General features: G+C 39.6%; 1 protein-coding gene across 5 annotated transcripts in view; it reads left to right on the forward strand.

The window, feature by feature from the left end:
* Positions 1-18,215, forward strand: part of LRRIQ3 (leucine rich repeats and IQ motif containing 3) — a 122,666-nt gene that overhangs the window by 61,693 nt on the left and 42,758 nt on the right. For all 5 annotated transcript variants that reach the window (XM_048862620.2, XM_048862619.2, XM_075131733.1 and 2 more), the window contains 2 exons: positions 6,815-6,953; positions 14,709-15,426. In XM_048862620.2, the coding sequence (XP_048718577.2) occupies positions 6,815-6,953; positions 14,709-15,426 (857 nt within the window). The remainder of the gene's footprint in view (positions 1-6,814; positions 6,954-14,708; positions 15,427-18,215) is intronic.

Genomic DNA, 18,215 nt, shown 5'->3' on the forward strand with positions numbered 1-18,215 from the left:
TTCATAAGTCTATGAAAAGTACTATTCTAAATGTATAGTATTTTAAATTTTTACATATTTTTTCTGTTACATGGCATGTCTTTTTTTTTCAATATTAATCATCCCCAGCACAGATCAGAATGGAAAACTCCATAAAACAGTGAGAATGTGATGACAAAGTGCAGTGAATTTCAAACACCTTGAGCTGATGATTCTTCCACAAGTGTTGATGAGTGAGACTCTTGAGGCCAAATACAACTGTACAGAGGGATAGCTCAGTGGTTTGAGCATTGACCTGTTAAACCCAGGGTTGTGAGTTCAGGGGTCCATTGAGGGATCTGAGGTAAAAATTGGGGGTTGGTCCTGCTTTGTTTGAGCAGGGGGTTGGACTAGATGACCTCCTGAGGTCCTTTCCAGCCCTGATATTCTATGATACTTTAAGCAAGTGGAATTCCACTTATGCTAACAGAACTTCCTCTGAAATTAGGCACTGGAGTTTTCGCTTCTGTTACAATCTTGGTTCTGCTTATGTTGATTTACAGAAGTCTTCTAAAAGCACTGCCCTAAGAATCTTGAGTTGAATGGTTTAATAAATGGACATAGTTAGGTTAGTGTCTGTACACACAACCTTTTCTCTTTAAAAAGTGTAACAAAATTAAACATTTAGTTTACAACAAATGTAGATGAGCTGTTAATAAAAAGTGATTTTAAGAATTAGAGAGAATTAAAGGAAAACTGCACTCATTTTCCTTAGCCTAACATTTACATTTTTAAGAGGTAAAAACACTTTTAATCGCAAATGAACTATAAAATATTCTTTTTTCACAGTTAATTAAGATTGGCATTTTATAGAATAATGCTAGAGGTGGACATTTTGTTGAGAACGTGTCATTTTTGACATTACTACTGTTGGAGCCTGGTGTAAGGTTGTACATTTTTTTTCAGTTTTCTTAGAACATATATATTTAATGTTTATACATACTGAAATAGTTCTTGTGATTGTTAAGCCATTATTACTGCAGATCACAGTCATCATTATTGCAGATGACACTACTTTTCAATAAAATGGCTGCCTCCACCACTAGTTTCAGAAATACTGATTATTTACAAAATATGTATTTCAGTTTATTCAGTGAGAATTGATTCTTACCCTCTGGATTTGCATACTCTGGGGTGGGGGAGGGGAATTTTCTTTTAAGAGGAAGGAGGAAATGTTTCTCCAGTAAGATGGATTATAAAAGCTAATGGCTGTTTGAAACTGTTCAATCTTCTGACATTTGGGGGAGCAGGATAAACTAATTATCGCTCTGCTGTGCAATTTATGTGGCTATCACCTCCATATGTGTTGCAAACATACAGTAAAAGAAAATATTACAAAAACAAATTATTAACCAGAAAAATTACTATTTGTTAGCTATCCTGATATTAAAAAAATCTTACCACCAGCCTCTTGAAAGGGTCTTACTTACAATTTAGTTGCTCTGGGAAACTCAGAATGTCATAATAAGATTCCAACCTTGATTAGGCTATTGAGACGTCTCTGCTCTCTTTCTTGTACAACTTAATCAGAGAATCCAAACCACCAACATAAACTGCCAGCACTTGCTTCCCAAGCCAGGGTTAACACTCAAAGTCAAAGTTAGGCTTGGTTTGTTGTAAAAGAATGTAACAACCATTGACCTTGTAGTGTTCAGGTTTGCTTTTCAGCCTCTGAATACTTCTGCATCAGTTGGACTCAAACAAAAAGATGCTTTATACCATGCATCACTTAGTTGTTGTAGAGACACTGTGCACACATCTTCAAATTCAATGCCTATCAGCAGGACATGCTTTCTTTACTTTCATACCTTGTTATTCGGCATAGTGGTGATGCCCCACAAGTTTTACAGTGAGCAATTTGTAATGCTATTCCATATTTTCTTCCTTATTGCCGAATTTTTATTGAACTTTTAAAATGTCTTACTTCAAATTTATGATGATTTTTAATTGAAAAAGTATGTACTGTATCTTATCAAGTTGTGTTTAACTTTTGTTTTTAACTGGTTAAAATGTATTCCTAAATAAAAACATCCTTTATTAATTTAAGTTATGGCACCTATTAAATTGTTCAGGAGTTGTATTTTCTTAGTACTGTGGAAGATTAGAACTGTGAAGTAAAATACTAATCTGATAACGTTAAGACTGCTCCAGAATAATCATAGACATAAATTATAATTTCTTGAAAGAGAAAAAATATTATAAGAATATGAACATGATGAAGACAGACTTATCAATCTAATAAAGCAGTGAAGCAGTAGTGCCAGAATTCTGAACAAATGGTTTAAATTGAGAATAGCATCCTGTGGTATTCAAAGGAAATATTAGTGATTTAATCGTGAAAATTTGTGAGCATTTCAGAAGTCATCTAGGAAGCTAACTGAATCAGATTAATAACTGATGAAACTCCAGGAGAAAGAATCAAACTCAAGTATGTACTTGCCATCAGTCTGTTGATATAATGTAGAAATATGCAAGCATTTTGTCTGATTTTACAAAACCAGTGAAATAAATGCAATGCTACTGATACTGAAAGTGTTCTGTTACTGAAAGTGTTTTAAAGGCATAGGCACCTCCTTGCAGCTCAGATTTAGGTACCAATCTCTGAGAGAGGGGCATGACTTAGGACACACTTCTCTTGTTTGCATCTCCCATTGGCTAGCTTAGGAGGCTGTCTGCCTAGTGTGTTGGCTTCTGTGGATTGCCTATGTCTCCGCATTAGTTTTAGGGAGCCTAGGCACCTAACTCAGGCTTTGTGGATTGTAGTGTTGTTCCTGTGATTTTCTAGGTGCATCTGGGCCTAACCCCTACAAGAAAGGAATCATGACTCTAAGAGTATATATAGATTGTATGTTTACTGCCTAACTCTCCATTAGAAATTATTTGGGTATAATGATACAATAGGGAAAATTGTTGCTTGATGTCTTCAGAGTAAGTAGTATTTCTGTAATCTTAACAATATTAACAAAAGTATTTATTTAGTGAAAAACAGGTTATATTCTATACTTGAGGTATTTGAACTGTAAAAATACAGTTTTTCATTGTTCTTTTTGGCTGTGATGACTAAACCACATTTTTGAGCCAAGAATGCCTAAAAATATAGTTGTAACTGCTTCCTCACTAAGGGCCTGATTCTGCAGCCCTGACTCATATCAGTGGGGCTCTTTCCATGAGTAAGGTACTACTGAGTCTAAGTTTTGGTATATTTTGACTTTTATAATTTAACTTTACACAAAACCTTAAACCCAAATTTATGATGACCTACAGATGTTGCTGAACGTGTTCTCTGAGTTCCAAATAGAAAAAAAAATCCATTGATTAATGATACTCTACTTAAATAAATCTGTAGAATTTCTTTTACTGGACGGGAGTGTCTTATTGAATTGTTGTACTTTAGTTTACTTGAAAGAGATTGTATTCTGTCCTGTTTATCCTATGTGTCAAACCTATGTATGTTTCTACTTTTTAATGCTTCTCTGAGGGAAATGGATGGCTTAGAAGTTTGGTTATAAGACATAGAACCTTATACTATCACTTCTAAACTAATCCAGTTTGGTAGTGACCAATTGTCCATCATGCTAAGCTTTTTTATGAAACAAGTTGGTGATCTTAGTCCAGTTCCTTTTGGATAAGTGTCCTATAACACATCACAAGTGGCATCATTATTGGGAGTTTGAGTTTGGCAGTAAATTGGCACCTTTCACAAGTAATAAGACATAGGGTATACTGGGGGAAAAAATAGAAACAGTGTAAATTTGGCATTAGCATGAACTAGTAACTATGATCTTTTAAATGAATTGTGTAAAATAAACACAGTCATATGTTTTCTTACATCATTGTCATAAGTCTGAATTGTTGTTTTGTTTTGTTTTACCTTTGGTATAGTTTAGGTTTTTTTTGTGTAGAATGGAAAGAAAACTAGATCCAGCAATTAATTTATAGAAGACAGTGGCATGCATATCACTGTTGATATAACTAGATTACATGGGAAACGACATAAGTAAAAATAAATTTAAATGAAACATATAGGAAATAATATTTCTTAAAAAAATTCTCATCTAAAGACTTGAAATCATGTTTTGTCTAAAGAGACATTGTTTACAATCTTACTGTTGAAACACATGTGGTGTTTAGATGCTGCTTGTAATTATTAGAACTGGGAGCACTGGCTGTTGGGAGTCTGAAAGGACAGGAAACAGGAAGCGGGGGGGAGAGTTGAGGAGGCGGAGTGAGAGCTACCGAGGGTGCAGCAGCAGCTTGGTAAACAGGTTTCCACTTTAAAAATAAAGTCCTGTTGAAGTTTGTTAGTACCTTACCTGGTTGCTACAACATTTTGGCAACGAGGATGGATCTTCTGCCTCTGAACCTATCTGCACCATTTCTGCAAAGCCCAAGGTACAATATGTGCATTAAATCATGTGTTCAAGCTTTCAAATATCTTATTGACTGACCTATAGAATATCATGGCCATTATCTTTGAAAACTCATGGCGATCGGGGGAAGTCCCAGATGACTGGAAAAAGGCTAATGTAGTGCCCATCTTTAAAAAAGGGAAGAAGGAGGATCCTGGGAACTACAGGCCAGTCAGCCTCACCTTAGTCCCTGGAAAAATCATGGAGCAGGTCCCCAAGGAATCAATTCTGAAGCACTTAGAGGAGAGGAAAGTGATCAGGAACAGTCAGCATGGATTCACCACAGCAAGTCATGCCTGACTAATCTAATTGCCTTCTATGACGAGATAACTGGCTCTGTGGATGAAGGGAAAGCAGTGGATGTGTTGTTCTTTGACTTTAGCAAAGCTTTTGACATGGTCTCCCACAGTATTCTTGCCGGCAAGTTAAAGAAGTATGGGCTGGATGAATGAACTGTAAGGTGGATAGAAAGTTGGATAGATTGTCGGGCTCAACGGGTAGTGATCAATGGCTCCATGTCTAGTTGGCAGCCGGTATCAAGTGGAGTGCCCCAAGGGTTGGTCCTGGGGCCGGTTTTGTTCAATATCTTCATTAATGATCTGGAGGATGGTGTGGATTGCACTCTCAGCAAGTTTGCAGATGACACTAAACTGGGAGGAGAGGTAGATACGCTGGAGGGTAGGGATAGGATACAGAGGGCCCTCAACAAATTAGACGATTGGGCCAAAATAAATCTGATGAGGTTCAACAAGGACAAGTGCAGAGTCCTGCACTTAGGATGGAAGAATCCCATGCACCGCTACAGACTAGGGACCGAATGGCTCGGCAGCAGTTCTGCAGAAAAGGACCTAGGGGTGACAGTGGATGAGAAGCTGGATATGAGTCAACAGTGTGCCCTTGTTGCCAAGAAGGCCAATGGCATTTTGGGATGCATATGTAGGGGCATTGCCAGGAGATCGAGGGATGTGATCGTTCCCCTCTATTTGACATTGGTGAGGCCTCATCTGGAGCACTGTGTCCAGTTTTGGGCCCCACACTACAAGAAGGATGTGGAAAAATTGGAAAGAGTCCAGCGGAGGGCAACAAAAATTATTAGGGGACTGGAACACATGACTTATGAGGAGAGGCTGAGGGAACTGGGACTGTTCAGTCTGCGGAAGAGAAGAATGAGGGGGGATTTGATAGCTGCTTTCAACTACCTGAAAGGGGGTTCCAAAGAGGATGGATCTAGACTGTTCTCAGTGGTAGCTGATGACAGAACAAGGAGTAATGGTCTCAAGTTGCAGTGGGGGAGGTTTAGGTTGGATATTAGGAACCTAAATCCACCACTAGGAGGGTGGTGAAAGACTGGAATGTGTTACCTAGGGAGGCGGTGGAATCTCCTTCCTTAGATATTTTTAAGGTCAGGCTTGACAAAGCCCTGGCTGGGATGATTTAGTTGGAGATTGGTCCTGCTTTGAGCAGGGGGTTGGACTAGATGACCTCCTGAGGTCCCTTCCAATCCTGATATTCTATGAGTATATGATTCTATGATAAGCCTGGTGCACTGGATAATTTAGGTTACGTTTCTCATTACCAATCCTTTTCAACTGACTGTGGGTCACTAGTTTGGATCTGGCTCACTTGAGAAGTGAGAGAAAAGTGTTATCTGATAGCTGTTTGGCAGTGTACGAGAAATGAGTTTCAGTCCAATTTCCAGTTGGCTGGTATCTACATCATAAAATGCATCACCTCAGTTAGTATCAATTGGCATCCTTGTATGACAGTCTCAGCAAAAAAGCCAGAATTCCAGTGGCCACAGAAACAAAAACCACCTCTCACCCAAGAGTTGGAAATAGTAGGTCAAGAATTACACACATTTGCATGACACCGTGTCATGAATTGCTACTGTGTATCATGTACCAGTTCTGTGGATACATAAGGGTGTGAGCTTCAAATGTGTTTTACAAGCAAGCACTGTATTCACTTAAAAAGCTGAGAATATCATAAACTGTTCTTTAGGGCTCCTTGTTTGCTCACACTGCTAAAGATAAAGTGCCCTTTTCACTGAAAAACTGCAAAGGAATGCATCTTGGTATAACATATGATGAGTGAAGAGTTGTTTAGACTAAAAGCTGGAATTTTTTTCAGGATTAGAGGTGTGGGGTTGGAACAAGTATGCACCTAGCCAAGCAAAGAGAGACTCTGCCTAGTAACAAATAGTCTTGCAAAAAAGGGGTATCATCCCACAAAAAAAGGAGGTTTTTTTTTGTCAAATCGGTAAAAAAGTGTATAGATATCTAATTATTTATAGGAAAAAGTAATATATGCTGTATTATTGCTACAAGTCTTCATTTTCTTGATTATAATGACATGTTTAATTAAAATAAAATTTGTTTTGTTAACAGGTATCCTATATGAATAATTTTAAAAAGCTTCCTGTTTTATGTCTGAGAAGAAAAAAACAACCAGTTTTCTCCATTTCACCCACATTGAGAAAAAAAAAAAAGAATAAACTAGGGGAACATAGAATTCCATGGAGGAAGGGTTAGTAATGTGATCCTTTTGTAATACTATATAAAATAAAAAATCTAACTAACCGTAAATGAGAAAAAGCTACTTGGAAAGATTTTAGCAACCATATTAGTTATTTATTCTAGGTGGGGCTGGTAGTGTCACTTCTAATTAAAGTTGCTTGATACTTCACATTATCAGACCCTATTTTCAGTTGCTTATAACTTTGCCAAACTTTAATTATTCAGGCTAACTTCTTCCATCTGTGTGTCTGACTCAAACTGTAATTTTTTAAAAAAATTCAATCAAAACAGTTCAGCCATTTGCAAGAATGAGTCTAGGGAGCAATACATTGTCTTGCCTATGTTAAAAAATTCTGGTAACCCTTTCTTTGAACAGCTCTACTGCCCCCATTCTTTGGAACAGGGACTTGAAATTTGGCAGGGGGGGTGACCTTTGTGTCAGGAATGTGTCTTTTGTTGCCCCATCAAAAATTCACCAACATTTGGCCAATTTACAAGCCTTTGGAATATTTTAAGAAATTGTACTTCACACATGCTCTGTGGAGACTTGCTAGAGTTTAACAGCTAAAATCTCTGAAGATTCCATCCTCATTGAGCATACTATGCATGGATGATCCCTGCAGAGCAACGGAGCATTCTCCATCCCCTCACAGCTCCGATGAATGACTGAGCACATTCTCTCCAGCCTAGGGCTATTGGAGCAAAACAGGCCTGTCCCAGTAATGACTGCTCTGAGCTGAGGATGGGCCAAACAGTGGAACTGGGAGCACAGAGCCTGCCTCTCCTGTGTTCTCAATGACTTCTCCCAGACGGTGTGGAGGAGGAGGCGATTTGATTCAAATGAAAAGGAGACAAGAGCCAGACCTAGGGTGTTGCAGGGGAAGGCTGGGGGAGTAGAGTTGGACAAGGAGCCTTGGTGGTGTGGACCAGGCCTGGAGGCTGATGGGGGTGGTAGAGACTGGGTCTGGGAATTAGGAGGACTGGCTGGGCAAGAAGACTGAGCCTGGGAACCAGTGGAGAACTCGGGGACAGATCTGGAAAGAGGCTAGAGTGTGGGGGAAGAACTGGCACTGGCTCAGCAAAGAGTTTGGGACAAGGAGCAAGGGGAGGCACGGACAATGAGCCTAGATGAGAAGCCCGGGGAGGGAGACTGGTCTGGGAACCTGACTTTCCCAGTAATTGCTGCTCTGGGTCAGACTGGGGCTGCGCACTGGGAGTGAGAGCAGTAGTCTATTTCTCCTGTGCTCTCAATGACTCTTTTACTCGCACTCTGGCAGTATGGAAGAAGAAGTTGTCTGGTGAGACTGGGACTGGAGGTGAAAGGAAAGAAATGGGCTGGGAGCTTGGAGGAGAGACTGGAATTAGACCTGGAGAGGCTGGGACTGGTTGAGCAAGGAGACTGGGACTGGAATTCAATTTTGCTCTTGGGAACATGGAAATTGTACAATGAACTGGGGGAACTGAGGGGACTGAGAATGTCTGAACAAGGATCCTGGGACCAGAAACCAGTGTGTGAGGGAATGAGAATGAGGGCAGGAGGAAGAGGAAACAGATCTGATAAGGAGTTAGGGTGCAGGAGAAGACTGGGGGATGGCTAGGCAAAGAAACTGGGAGAAGCCAGGGAAAAGAGAGATCAGGGCAACAAACTGAGGATGAGGTAGGTGGGGAGACTGAGACTGGATGAGGAGCCTGAGGAGGGAAGACAAAGAGTGAAAGCCAGTGTGGGAAAAGAGACAGACTGGATGCACAGCTAGGAGGTAGGAACTGAGACTGGGTGTAGGGAAAGGGAGAAACTGAGAGTGTGTGTGGGGTGGGTGGGTGGGGGGAACTGGTACTTGGATAGTGAGGCAACGTGGGGAAACTAGACTAGGTGGTCAAGGATACTGGTATTGGGATGAGAATCCTGAGGGATGGAGATTGGTTAGGCAAAGAAAATGAAACTGGAAAAGGGAGCCAGGGCAGAGACAGAGGCAGAAAAGGGCAGGAGGGATCAAGCTTAGGGGGAACAGGCAGAAGAATCTGTGCCCACTAGAGCACACTCCCATCGAGAGCTTTAAATAGAACTGAAAATTCCAGAGTTTCACTATTGCTCTGCTGTCAGCAAATATCTGTGAAACCCACTGGCAAAGTGTGTCTCTCATCACCTACTAGTGCTTGTCCATCAAAGCGGTCTGGTGCGACTTTATGTTTGTGTGTCCTTGTCTGTGAGGAGCTTGCTTCTGATGATGAGCTTGGAGAGGTTGAGGGGTTATTTAAAAGCTAGAAGGGGTTCAGGAAAGATTTCTTTCAGGATGGTGTCCACATCGAGCATGGATTGTAGTTGTTCAATGATACTCTGAATGGGTTTCAGTGTGGGGTGGTAGGTGACAACTAAAGGTATGCATTCTCAGAGGGGTGTTTATCTCCATATGAATCAGGTTCTCTTGGGGTATTTCAGTTGCCCATTCCATGATGTGACCTACTTCTCTGGTGGAGTGTTCTTGTTTGGTGAAGGTGGTTTTGGGTGTGTTAAGGTGTATATCCCGGATTTTCTGTTTGGTGCATATTCTGTGGAATTTGAGAGCCTGGCTGTAGATAACAGATTTCTTGGTGTGTTTGGGGTGGTTACTGGATCTATGAAGGTAGGTGCAGTGATCTGTGGGTTTCTTGTATATACTTGTCCATATGGTTCCATTGTTGAAGCTGATCATGGTGTCCAGGAAAGTGGGTGAACACTTTCCACAAAGCGATCACTCTATATCTGACCTATCAGTCCTCATCCTGAAAGAAAACCTACAGAACACTTTCAAAAGACAAGCTTGGGAGCTTAAATTCACAGCTTTGCTAGACACTAAAAATCATGGTCTTGATAAAGACATGGGATTTATGGGTTATTTCAAGAACCTGAAACCAACTAACTCCCCTTTTTGTCCTATGTCTGCAGAGGTGCTAATGGGCTACTTCACCTTGAATGGTCCCTTAAAATATGTGCTAAACTACTTACACTAAACTATCTGTTTGATCTTGTATTTAGCTGTGACAAACTTAGGCTATGTCTACACTATGCAGCTTCTAGCAACACAGCTGTGTCATTACCTCTGTGCTGCTAAAAGGCACACAGTGTAGCCGCTGTTTGTCGGCTCGCCTGCTGAGAAAAACTTCTACCCCCAAAGAGTGGCATTAGCTGTGTCAGCAGGAGAGCACTCTTGCCCACAAAACGCTGTTCCCACCAGTGCTTGTCATCGGCAAAACTTTTGTCTTTTGGTGCGGGGGAGGTGTTTTTTAACACCTCTGAAAGACAAACATTTTGTCATTCAGTTGCTAGTAGACATAGCCATTGTGCCTTTCCCAGACCTTAACAAGAGCTCTGTGTAGCTTCAAAGCTTGTCTCTCTCACCAATGTAAGTTGGTCCAATAAAAGATATTACCTCAGCTTCCTTGTCTCTCTTAATATCATAACCTTTAATTTTTATTTGAATGGTGAAATTATGGAGAATATGGTGCCCTCTAACATCAACAATTTTTATCTTCCTCAAACATGGGTTTTCAGGGGACTTTTTTACTCAAAGTCTAATGTCAAGTTTGTAAATTATTTAAAGGACATTGTCAGTACTTTGACCGGTTGCATTTTGAGGTGCTTCTTATTTTAATATAATTGATGATATTTTATTGTATTTAATTGCTCCCCAGTACAACCTACTGTTGCTATTAGTTACTCTGTTAATTCAAGTGGCTAATTTAAGTTACGATTGGTTGTATGCAATGTAGGCTGAGAGCTTTCATAAGAGACTTGTGCAACCATAGTGGTGTGATCATTCCAGGAAATCAAAATAATGTCTATATCTTCTTACTGAACAAAGTCTTTAAAGCATTGTAGACATTTAAAATATCTAGTATATATAAGGAAATGTTGATTCAGTAAGTGATGTGCTAAATAAACACAGGAGGCCACTCTGTCTGCCTTATATGTATGTCGGGAGTCCCTCTTAATGAAAATAATGATTTCAAGAAAAGTATTTTTGAATTCTCACATACCTCAAAGAGTAAGAGAACATCCTAGTAGACATACTGAACTATTCCTGTTGACATAGTCAAAGGATTATTGTATTGAGGATGGCAGGGGGAAAAATATCTGAAATATGAGACATGAGCTTGATCTACATTATTTGCCACAAATCTTAGGTAAAACTCATGTATTTTTTCACTGACATATAGCTATATATTCTTCAAAAGGAAACTTCATGTAAACATTTCTCTTGTTTTCATCCACAAAAACCGCTTTTCAGGTTGAAAAGAGAGAATGTTTATGTTTACCTCTTATATGATTATGATTACAAAAATGATTCTGTAAAATGACATTTTGGTGTTTGATATTTATTCTCCTTAAGTCACTCTGTAACAAATTTGCTCAATTTTCAAATCAAAACAAGATTTTTTTAAACTGACAGCACTTCAAGTGTCTTGAAATCAAGCCATTTTCTTTTTACCCTCATACATTGTCAACACATAAATATTCTATATTCAGCATATGTCTTGCTTTGCAAGATGATGCATGAGGCAGAACAAAATATAGCATGCTCCTATGCAACTACTGCATATTGGCTCTGCAGTTCTTATAGTACTAAAAGTTATTTTATCTGTAAATGAAGCAATGTGACTGGCACTCATGTAAGAAGTGGATTTGATCAGAAAACAGGTAAAACAAAAAATTCTTTTGTGACCATGGCTATTTTGCAAATGCAATTATTGCATAAAAATAACATGAAGTCCTTAAATGAAAGCCACAAAGGCCAAAAAATTCACTTCATGCTTCTTACTATGTTCCTTGGCACTGTAAAGCTCTGAGGGAATGCATGAGCTGAACATAGAATCATAGAACTGGAAGGGATCTTGAGCGGTCATCTAGTCCAGTCCCCTGAACTCAAGGCTGGACTAAGTATTATCTCTAGACCATCTGTAACAGGGGTTTGTCCAACCTGCTCTTAAAAATCTCCAATGATGGAGATTCCACAACCTTCCTATGTAATTTATTCAAATGATTAACCATTCTGACAGTTAGGAAGATTTTCCTAATGTCCAACCTAAACCTCCCTTGCTGCAATTTAAGCCCATTGCTTCTTATCCTATCCTCAGAGGTTAAGAAGAACAATTTTTCTCCCTCCTCTTTGTAACGATCTTTTATGTACTTGAAAACTGTTATTGTGTCCTCTCTCAGTCTTCTCTTCTCCAGACTAAACAAACCCAATTTTTTCAATCTTCCCTCATAGGTCATGTTTTCTAGACCTTTAATCATTTTTGTTGTTCTTCTCTGGACTTTCTCCAATTTGTGTACATCTTTCCTGAAATGTGGCACCCAGAACTGGACACAATTCTCCAGTTGAGGCCTAATCAGCATTGAGTAGAGCGGAAAAAGTATTTCTCGTGTCTTGCTTACAATACTCCTGCTAATACATCCCAGAATGATGTTTGCTTTTTTTGCAACAGCATTACACTGTTGACTCATACTTAGCTTGTGATCCACTGTGACCCCCAGAACCCTTTCTGCAGTACTCCTTCCTAGGCAGTCGTTTCCCATTTTGTATGTATGCAACTGATTTTTCCTTCCTAAGTGGAGTACTTTGCATTTGTCCTTATCGAATTTCATCCTGTTTACTTCAGACCATTTCTCTAGTTTGTCCAGATCATTTTGAATTATAATCCTATCCTTCAAAGCACTGACAATCTCTCCCAGCTTGGTATCATCCGCAAACTTTATAAGTGTACTCTCTATGCCATTATCTAAATCAGTGGATCCCAAACTTGTTCCGCCACTTGTTGCAGGGAAAGCCCCTGACGGGACGGGATGGTTTGTTTACCTGCCGTGTCCGCAGGTTCAGCCGATTGTGGCTCCCACTGGCTGCGATTCGCTGCTCCAGGCCAATGGTAGCTGCTGGAAGCGGTGGCCAGTACGTTCCTCAGCCCACGCCGCTTCCAGCAGCTCCCATTGGCCTGGAGCAGCGAACCGTGGCCACTGGGAGCCACAATCGGCCGAACCTGCGGACATGGCAGGTAAATCAACTGGCCCGGCCCTCCAGGGGCTTTTCCTGCACAAGCGGCGGAACAAGTTTGGGAACCACTGATCTAAATCATTGATGAAGATATTGAACAGAACTGGACCCAGAACTGATCGCTGCGGGACCCCATTCGTTATGCCCTTCCAGCATGACTGTGAACCACTGGTAACTGCTCTCTGGGAACAACTTTCCAACCAGTTATGCACCCACCTTATAGTAGATCCATCTAGGTTGTATTTCCCTGGTTTGTTTATGAGAAGGTCATGCGAGACAGTATTGAAAGCCTTACTAAAGTCAAGTTATACCACATCTACCCCTTCCCTCCCGATCCACAAGGCTTGTTACCCTGTCAAAGAAAGCTATCAGGTTGGTTTGACATGAGTTGTTCTTGACAAATCCATGCTGACTGTTATTTATCAACTTATTATCTTCTAGCTATTTGCAAATTGATATCTTAATTATTTGCTCCATTATCTTTCTGGGTACAGTAGTTAAGCTGACTGGTCTGTAATTCCCTGGGTTGTCCTTATTTCACTTTTTATAGATGGGCAGTATATTTGCCATTTTCCAGTCTTCTGGAATGTCTCCCATCTTCCATGACTTTTCAAAGATAATTGCTAATGGCTCAGATATCTTCTCAGTCAGCTCCTTGAGTATTCTAGGATGCATATCATCAGGCCCTGGTGATTTGAAGATATCTAACCTGTCTAAATAATTTTTGACTCGTTTTTTCCCTATTTTAGACTCTGATCCAATCTCATTTTCACTGGCATTCACTATGTTAGACGTCCCATCACCAGCAACCTTCTTGGTGGAAACCGAAACAAAGAAGTGATTAAGCACCTCTGCCATTTCCACATTTTCTGTTATTGTCTTTCCCCCCTCATTGAGTAACGGGCCTACTGTTTTGTAAACATTTTCACATAAATAAAACGAATGACAATATTTGAACATGTATTATACTCAGTGTATAAAAGGGAGGAAGAATTTGTTGTGGATGTGAATATAGAAGATGAAGTACCCAATTGAATATGACTGATATTTAATTTTAAGAGACACCGTGAAATACAGGTAGAGCAAGGGATATATTTTTAAAAATCAGAATGAAAATTGATATTATTTATAATAATATTATTCAACTGTTACATTATTTTATGCTGTGATTTTTTTTAATGTCAGTAGGTTAAAAAAATCTGCCTTTAAAAAGGTAGCAGGTATAGGAACTTGTGAAACTTTCAAAAATATCATAATTTTCTTTGGACAAGTAATAGAGCAGGGTGCTGATCTAAAACTTATTAAAGTAAATTGAAAGATTCCGACTGAATTCATTGAGGGGTTTGATTAGGCTCCAAAAAGAATAGTAGCTGATTTTTAAGTTGGCACTTACTACTATTATTATTAAATATTTTAAAACTTTTGCCCAGCCATTTTGACACAATAAAAAGCAGTCTATTAGACTTAACTCTGAGCCTTTGCTTATCATTATTAGGTGTGTTGAACAAACAAATTTTGGCAGATGATAATACTGTGCTGATATGACAAGATAATTTAAAGTCTTATTTCAAAGTAATCTAATATTTAATTCAAACTCACAAGAGGATAGATTGACTTAAATAGGACATTTATCATCCGTAGATATTAAAATCTAATAAAGAGTCTGAAAAATAAGAAATAGTAAATTTTTATAATCAAATATGCATCACAGATTAAATATTGCATTCTTTGTATCGTAGGTTTCTTGGACGTGGAGAAACCTAATATGGAGGAGCAGGTAGAAACTAAATTTAGGCTTTCAGTTTGTAAAGCTGCTTTTCATTCAGTGAAGGAGAAGCTGATGATATTTCAAAAGAAAGAGGAAGAAATTTGGCATGCCGTACACCCGTTTCATTCTCTTGTTCATCCTGCTCCACAGCTTAAAGCTGTGAATCACCCAGTAAGTATAGAGAAGAGGATTTTTGCTAGAATGTATGGATCTGTAAGACTTGGACCATTTTATGTTATTGATAAAGCCTACAGAGAGAGTAAGAGATGTGAGATCCAAACTAAAAAGATACGTGGGGTTATGCAGATGCAAATTGCCAAAGGTGAAACTGACTACTGTATTAAGGGTTTTCTTGAGGAGAAAAAGAATGGTGTTCAGAAAAGATGCAAAGAAGAAGATATTAGAATTCAAGAAGCTTTACAACAACATCAATTGAGAAGATCAGGATTTATTGAAAAAGTAAGGCAAAGGCATGCTCAGTTTTTAGAAACCAAGAACCAGAAAGCATCAGAGTATTCATTAATTCAAGACTTCAGCATTCAGCATGCTTCTTTGACACAGAGTTTGTTTAGACTTGACAGATTGAGGAAAAGTGAGGAAACCCTGAAGGAAAGAAAAAGCATTGTTAAGGAAAACAAAGAAGATATGGAAAAATGGAAGGAGCTGATTAAAAATTTTCAGGAGCAGAGGTATGTTTCTCTTAATATTCAGTGTTATAATATGAATGCTGGATTGGATGTGGATCATTTTTCTAGATTGAAATACATCCATATGCTAGAATGTTTTGGATGCTTTTTTGTAGAATAAACAGAAACACAAATAAATCACATCCGTGCTCAGTTCCAAAAACAGATCAAATATCAGAGTTACAGTATTGTAAACAAAGTGTTCCTCTAGAAGTGGAACCACAAAATCAAGGGGAACTTCAAGTACAACCTTAATACCTCACTTAGCCAATCGTGTCCCTTGCACTGAATCTGAGCACAAGTGCTAGGTACATATACTGGGTACTTGGGAAGGTGGGGAGACCTCAGGCCTGAAGTGGCCTGTATAGTGTTTTGTTTGCCTCCCATAGGGAAAATCGAACAGATCCACAAAGTAGTGGAATTCAGAGCCACCTTTCTCAGCTCACCCAACTCTGCAGCAGCGTGAAAGTTCCCTGTGTGCACCACCTTCCATGGCTAAGGAGGACAGGGCAGGATTTGTCCATTTACATAAAGTGAGGACAGCGACCATAACCACATTTCAACACTAACATGATTTTTTTAAGGGAATATTCCACAAAATAAAACATTGGGGTTTTTTTTTGTCTACAAAAATAAAGCAGACAGTACATTATTCTTACTATGCAGCATCACCTGTGCTGGATTATACTGTCAAAAGTCTATAGAAAGCAAACAAAAAGCATCAAAGTATTCATTAGTCCAAGACTTCACCATTGTGGTTAAGATTTCTCATTCTTTTCTTTGAGACTTTGCACAGTAGAAAATGTATGCTTGTGTAATCATGCCCTGTTCAGATAAGACACAACAGCAACCTTTTTGTCTCACGATGCAGTGTCTTTGTGTGTAGCACAATGCCATGTTATTTTTACTAAGGTGCAAATAAATCTTTAACAGTTTATTGCCCAAGACAATTTTGGGGCAAAAAAACTGAATCGAGAATGTCAATGCATTCCTTAGAATTCAGCTTGATACAATTTGGAATAGATGAGCCTTGAACCATGAAAATTAGGATTTTGTAAATGTATGGCAAAAGTAAATTCTATTGTGCAATATAACTATTCTGCACACATACTAACTGCATTTTTCAGGCAATTACTTTATCTATTTTAAAGTATTTTTTTCCAAATCCCTAAAGACACCTATTCACATTAAAGCATAGCTCTGCTCTGAAAAATGACTTGTGAGGGTCCATGTTTGTTAGCTTCCAATGACATCCATATGAAATATGCTTAATTTACAGTAAAAATGTTTTTCTTTAACTACAAGCACAACCTCCAATCTGAGAAGTGAGTGAGCCAATTTCCATGTTTCCCGCAAACAAAAGTTCTGCAAGCCGTATTAAACCCCCAGTTGCACCTGTGTAACCTTATTGTCTCAAATTATGCCATTTGTGACAGCTGAGCAATTCCATTGTCTTCAATGGGTTTACACTTGTGTAACTGATTGGAAATTTAGTAAATGATTGTGTTGATGATGCACAAGATGGAATAGAATCTAGCTCTCTCCCTCTTGGTTATTGGCTTTGCCATGCTAAGGGGAATAAAAAGCAATAATGGAATGAATAGACCAGATCTATTCTACAGAACAATCTGGACTGCTTGGTAAAATGGGCTCACTTGAACAACGTGCATTTTAATATAACCACTGTGTACACCTAAGAACAAAGAGGTATAGGTCACACTTACACGATGGAGGACTGGATTCTGGAAAACAGTGACTCTGAAAATGACTTCAAGGTCGTGATGGATACCCAACTAGAATCACAGACTATCAGGGTTGGAAGGGACCTCAGGAGGTCATCTAGTCCAACCCCCTGCTCAAAGCAGGACCAAACCCCAATTAAATCATCCCAGCCAGGGCTTTGTCAAGCCTGACCTTAAAAACTTCTAAGGAAGGAGATTCTACCACCTCCCTAGGTAACGCATTCCAGTGTTTCACCACCCTCCTAGTGAAAAAGTTTTTCGTAATATCCAACCTAAACCTCCCCCACTGCAACTTGAGACCATTGCTCCTTGTCCTGTCATCTTCTACCACTGAGAATAGTCTAGAACCATCCTCTTTGGAACCACCTCTCAGGTAGTTGAAAGCAGCTATCAAATCCCCCCTCATTCTTCTCTTCTGCAGACTAAACAATCCCAGTTCCCTCAGCCTCTCCTCATAACTTATGTGTTCCAGACCCCTAATCATTTTTGTTGCCCTTCGCTGGACTCTCTCCAGTTTTTCCACATCCTGCTTGTAGTGTGGGGCCCAAAACTGGACACAGTACTCCAGATGAGGCCTCACCAATGTCAAATAGAGGGGAACGATCACGTCCCTGGATCTGCTGGCTATGTCCCTACTTATACATCCCAAAATGCCATTGGCCTTCATGGCAACAAGGGCACACTGTTGACTCATATCCAGCTTCTCATCTACTGTCACCCCTAGGTCCTTTTCCGCAGAACTGCTGCCTAGCCATTCGGTCCCTAGTCTGTAGCGGTGCTTTGGATTCTTCTGTCCTAAGTGCAGGACCCTGCACTTATCCTTGTTGGACCTCATCAGATTTCTTTTGGCCCAATCCTCCAATTTGTCGAGGGCCCTCTGTATCCTATCCCTACCTGCCACCGTATCTACCACTCCTCCTAGTTTAGTATCATCTGCAAATTTGCTGAGAGTGCAATCCACACCATCCTCCAGATCATTTATGAAGATATTGAACAAAACCGGCCCCAGGACTGACCCTTGGGGCACTCCACTTGATACCAGCTGCCATC

The sequence above is a fragment of the Caretta caretta genome, chromosome 8 (genome assembly GCF_965140235.1).
Source record: "Caretta caretta isolate rCarCar2 chromosome 8, rCarCar1.hap1, whole genome shotgun sequence".
In the NCBI taxonomy this organism is placed as follows: domain Eukaryota; kingdom Metazoa; phylum Chordata; order Testudines; family Cheloniidae; genus Caretta; species Caretta caretta.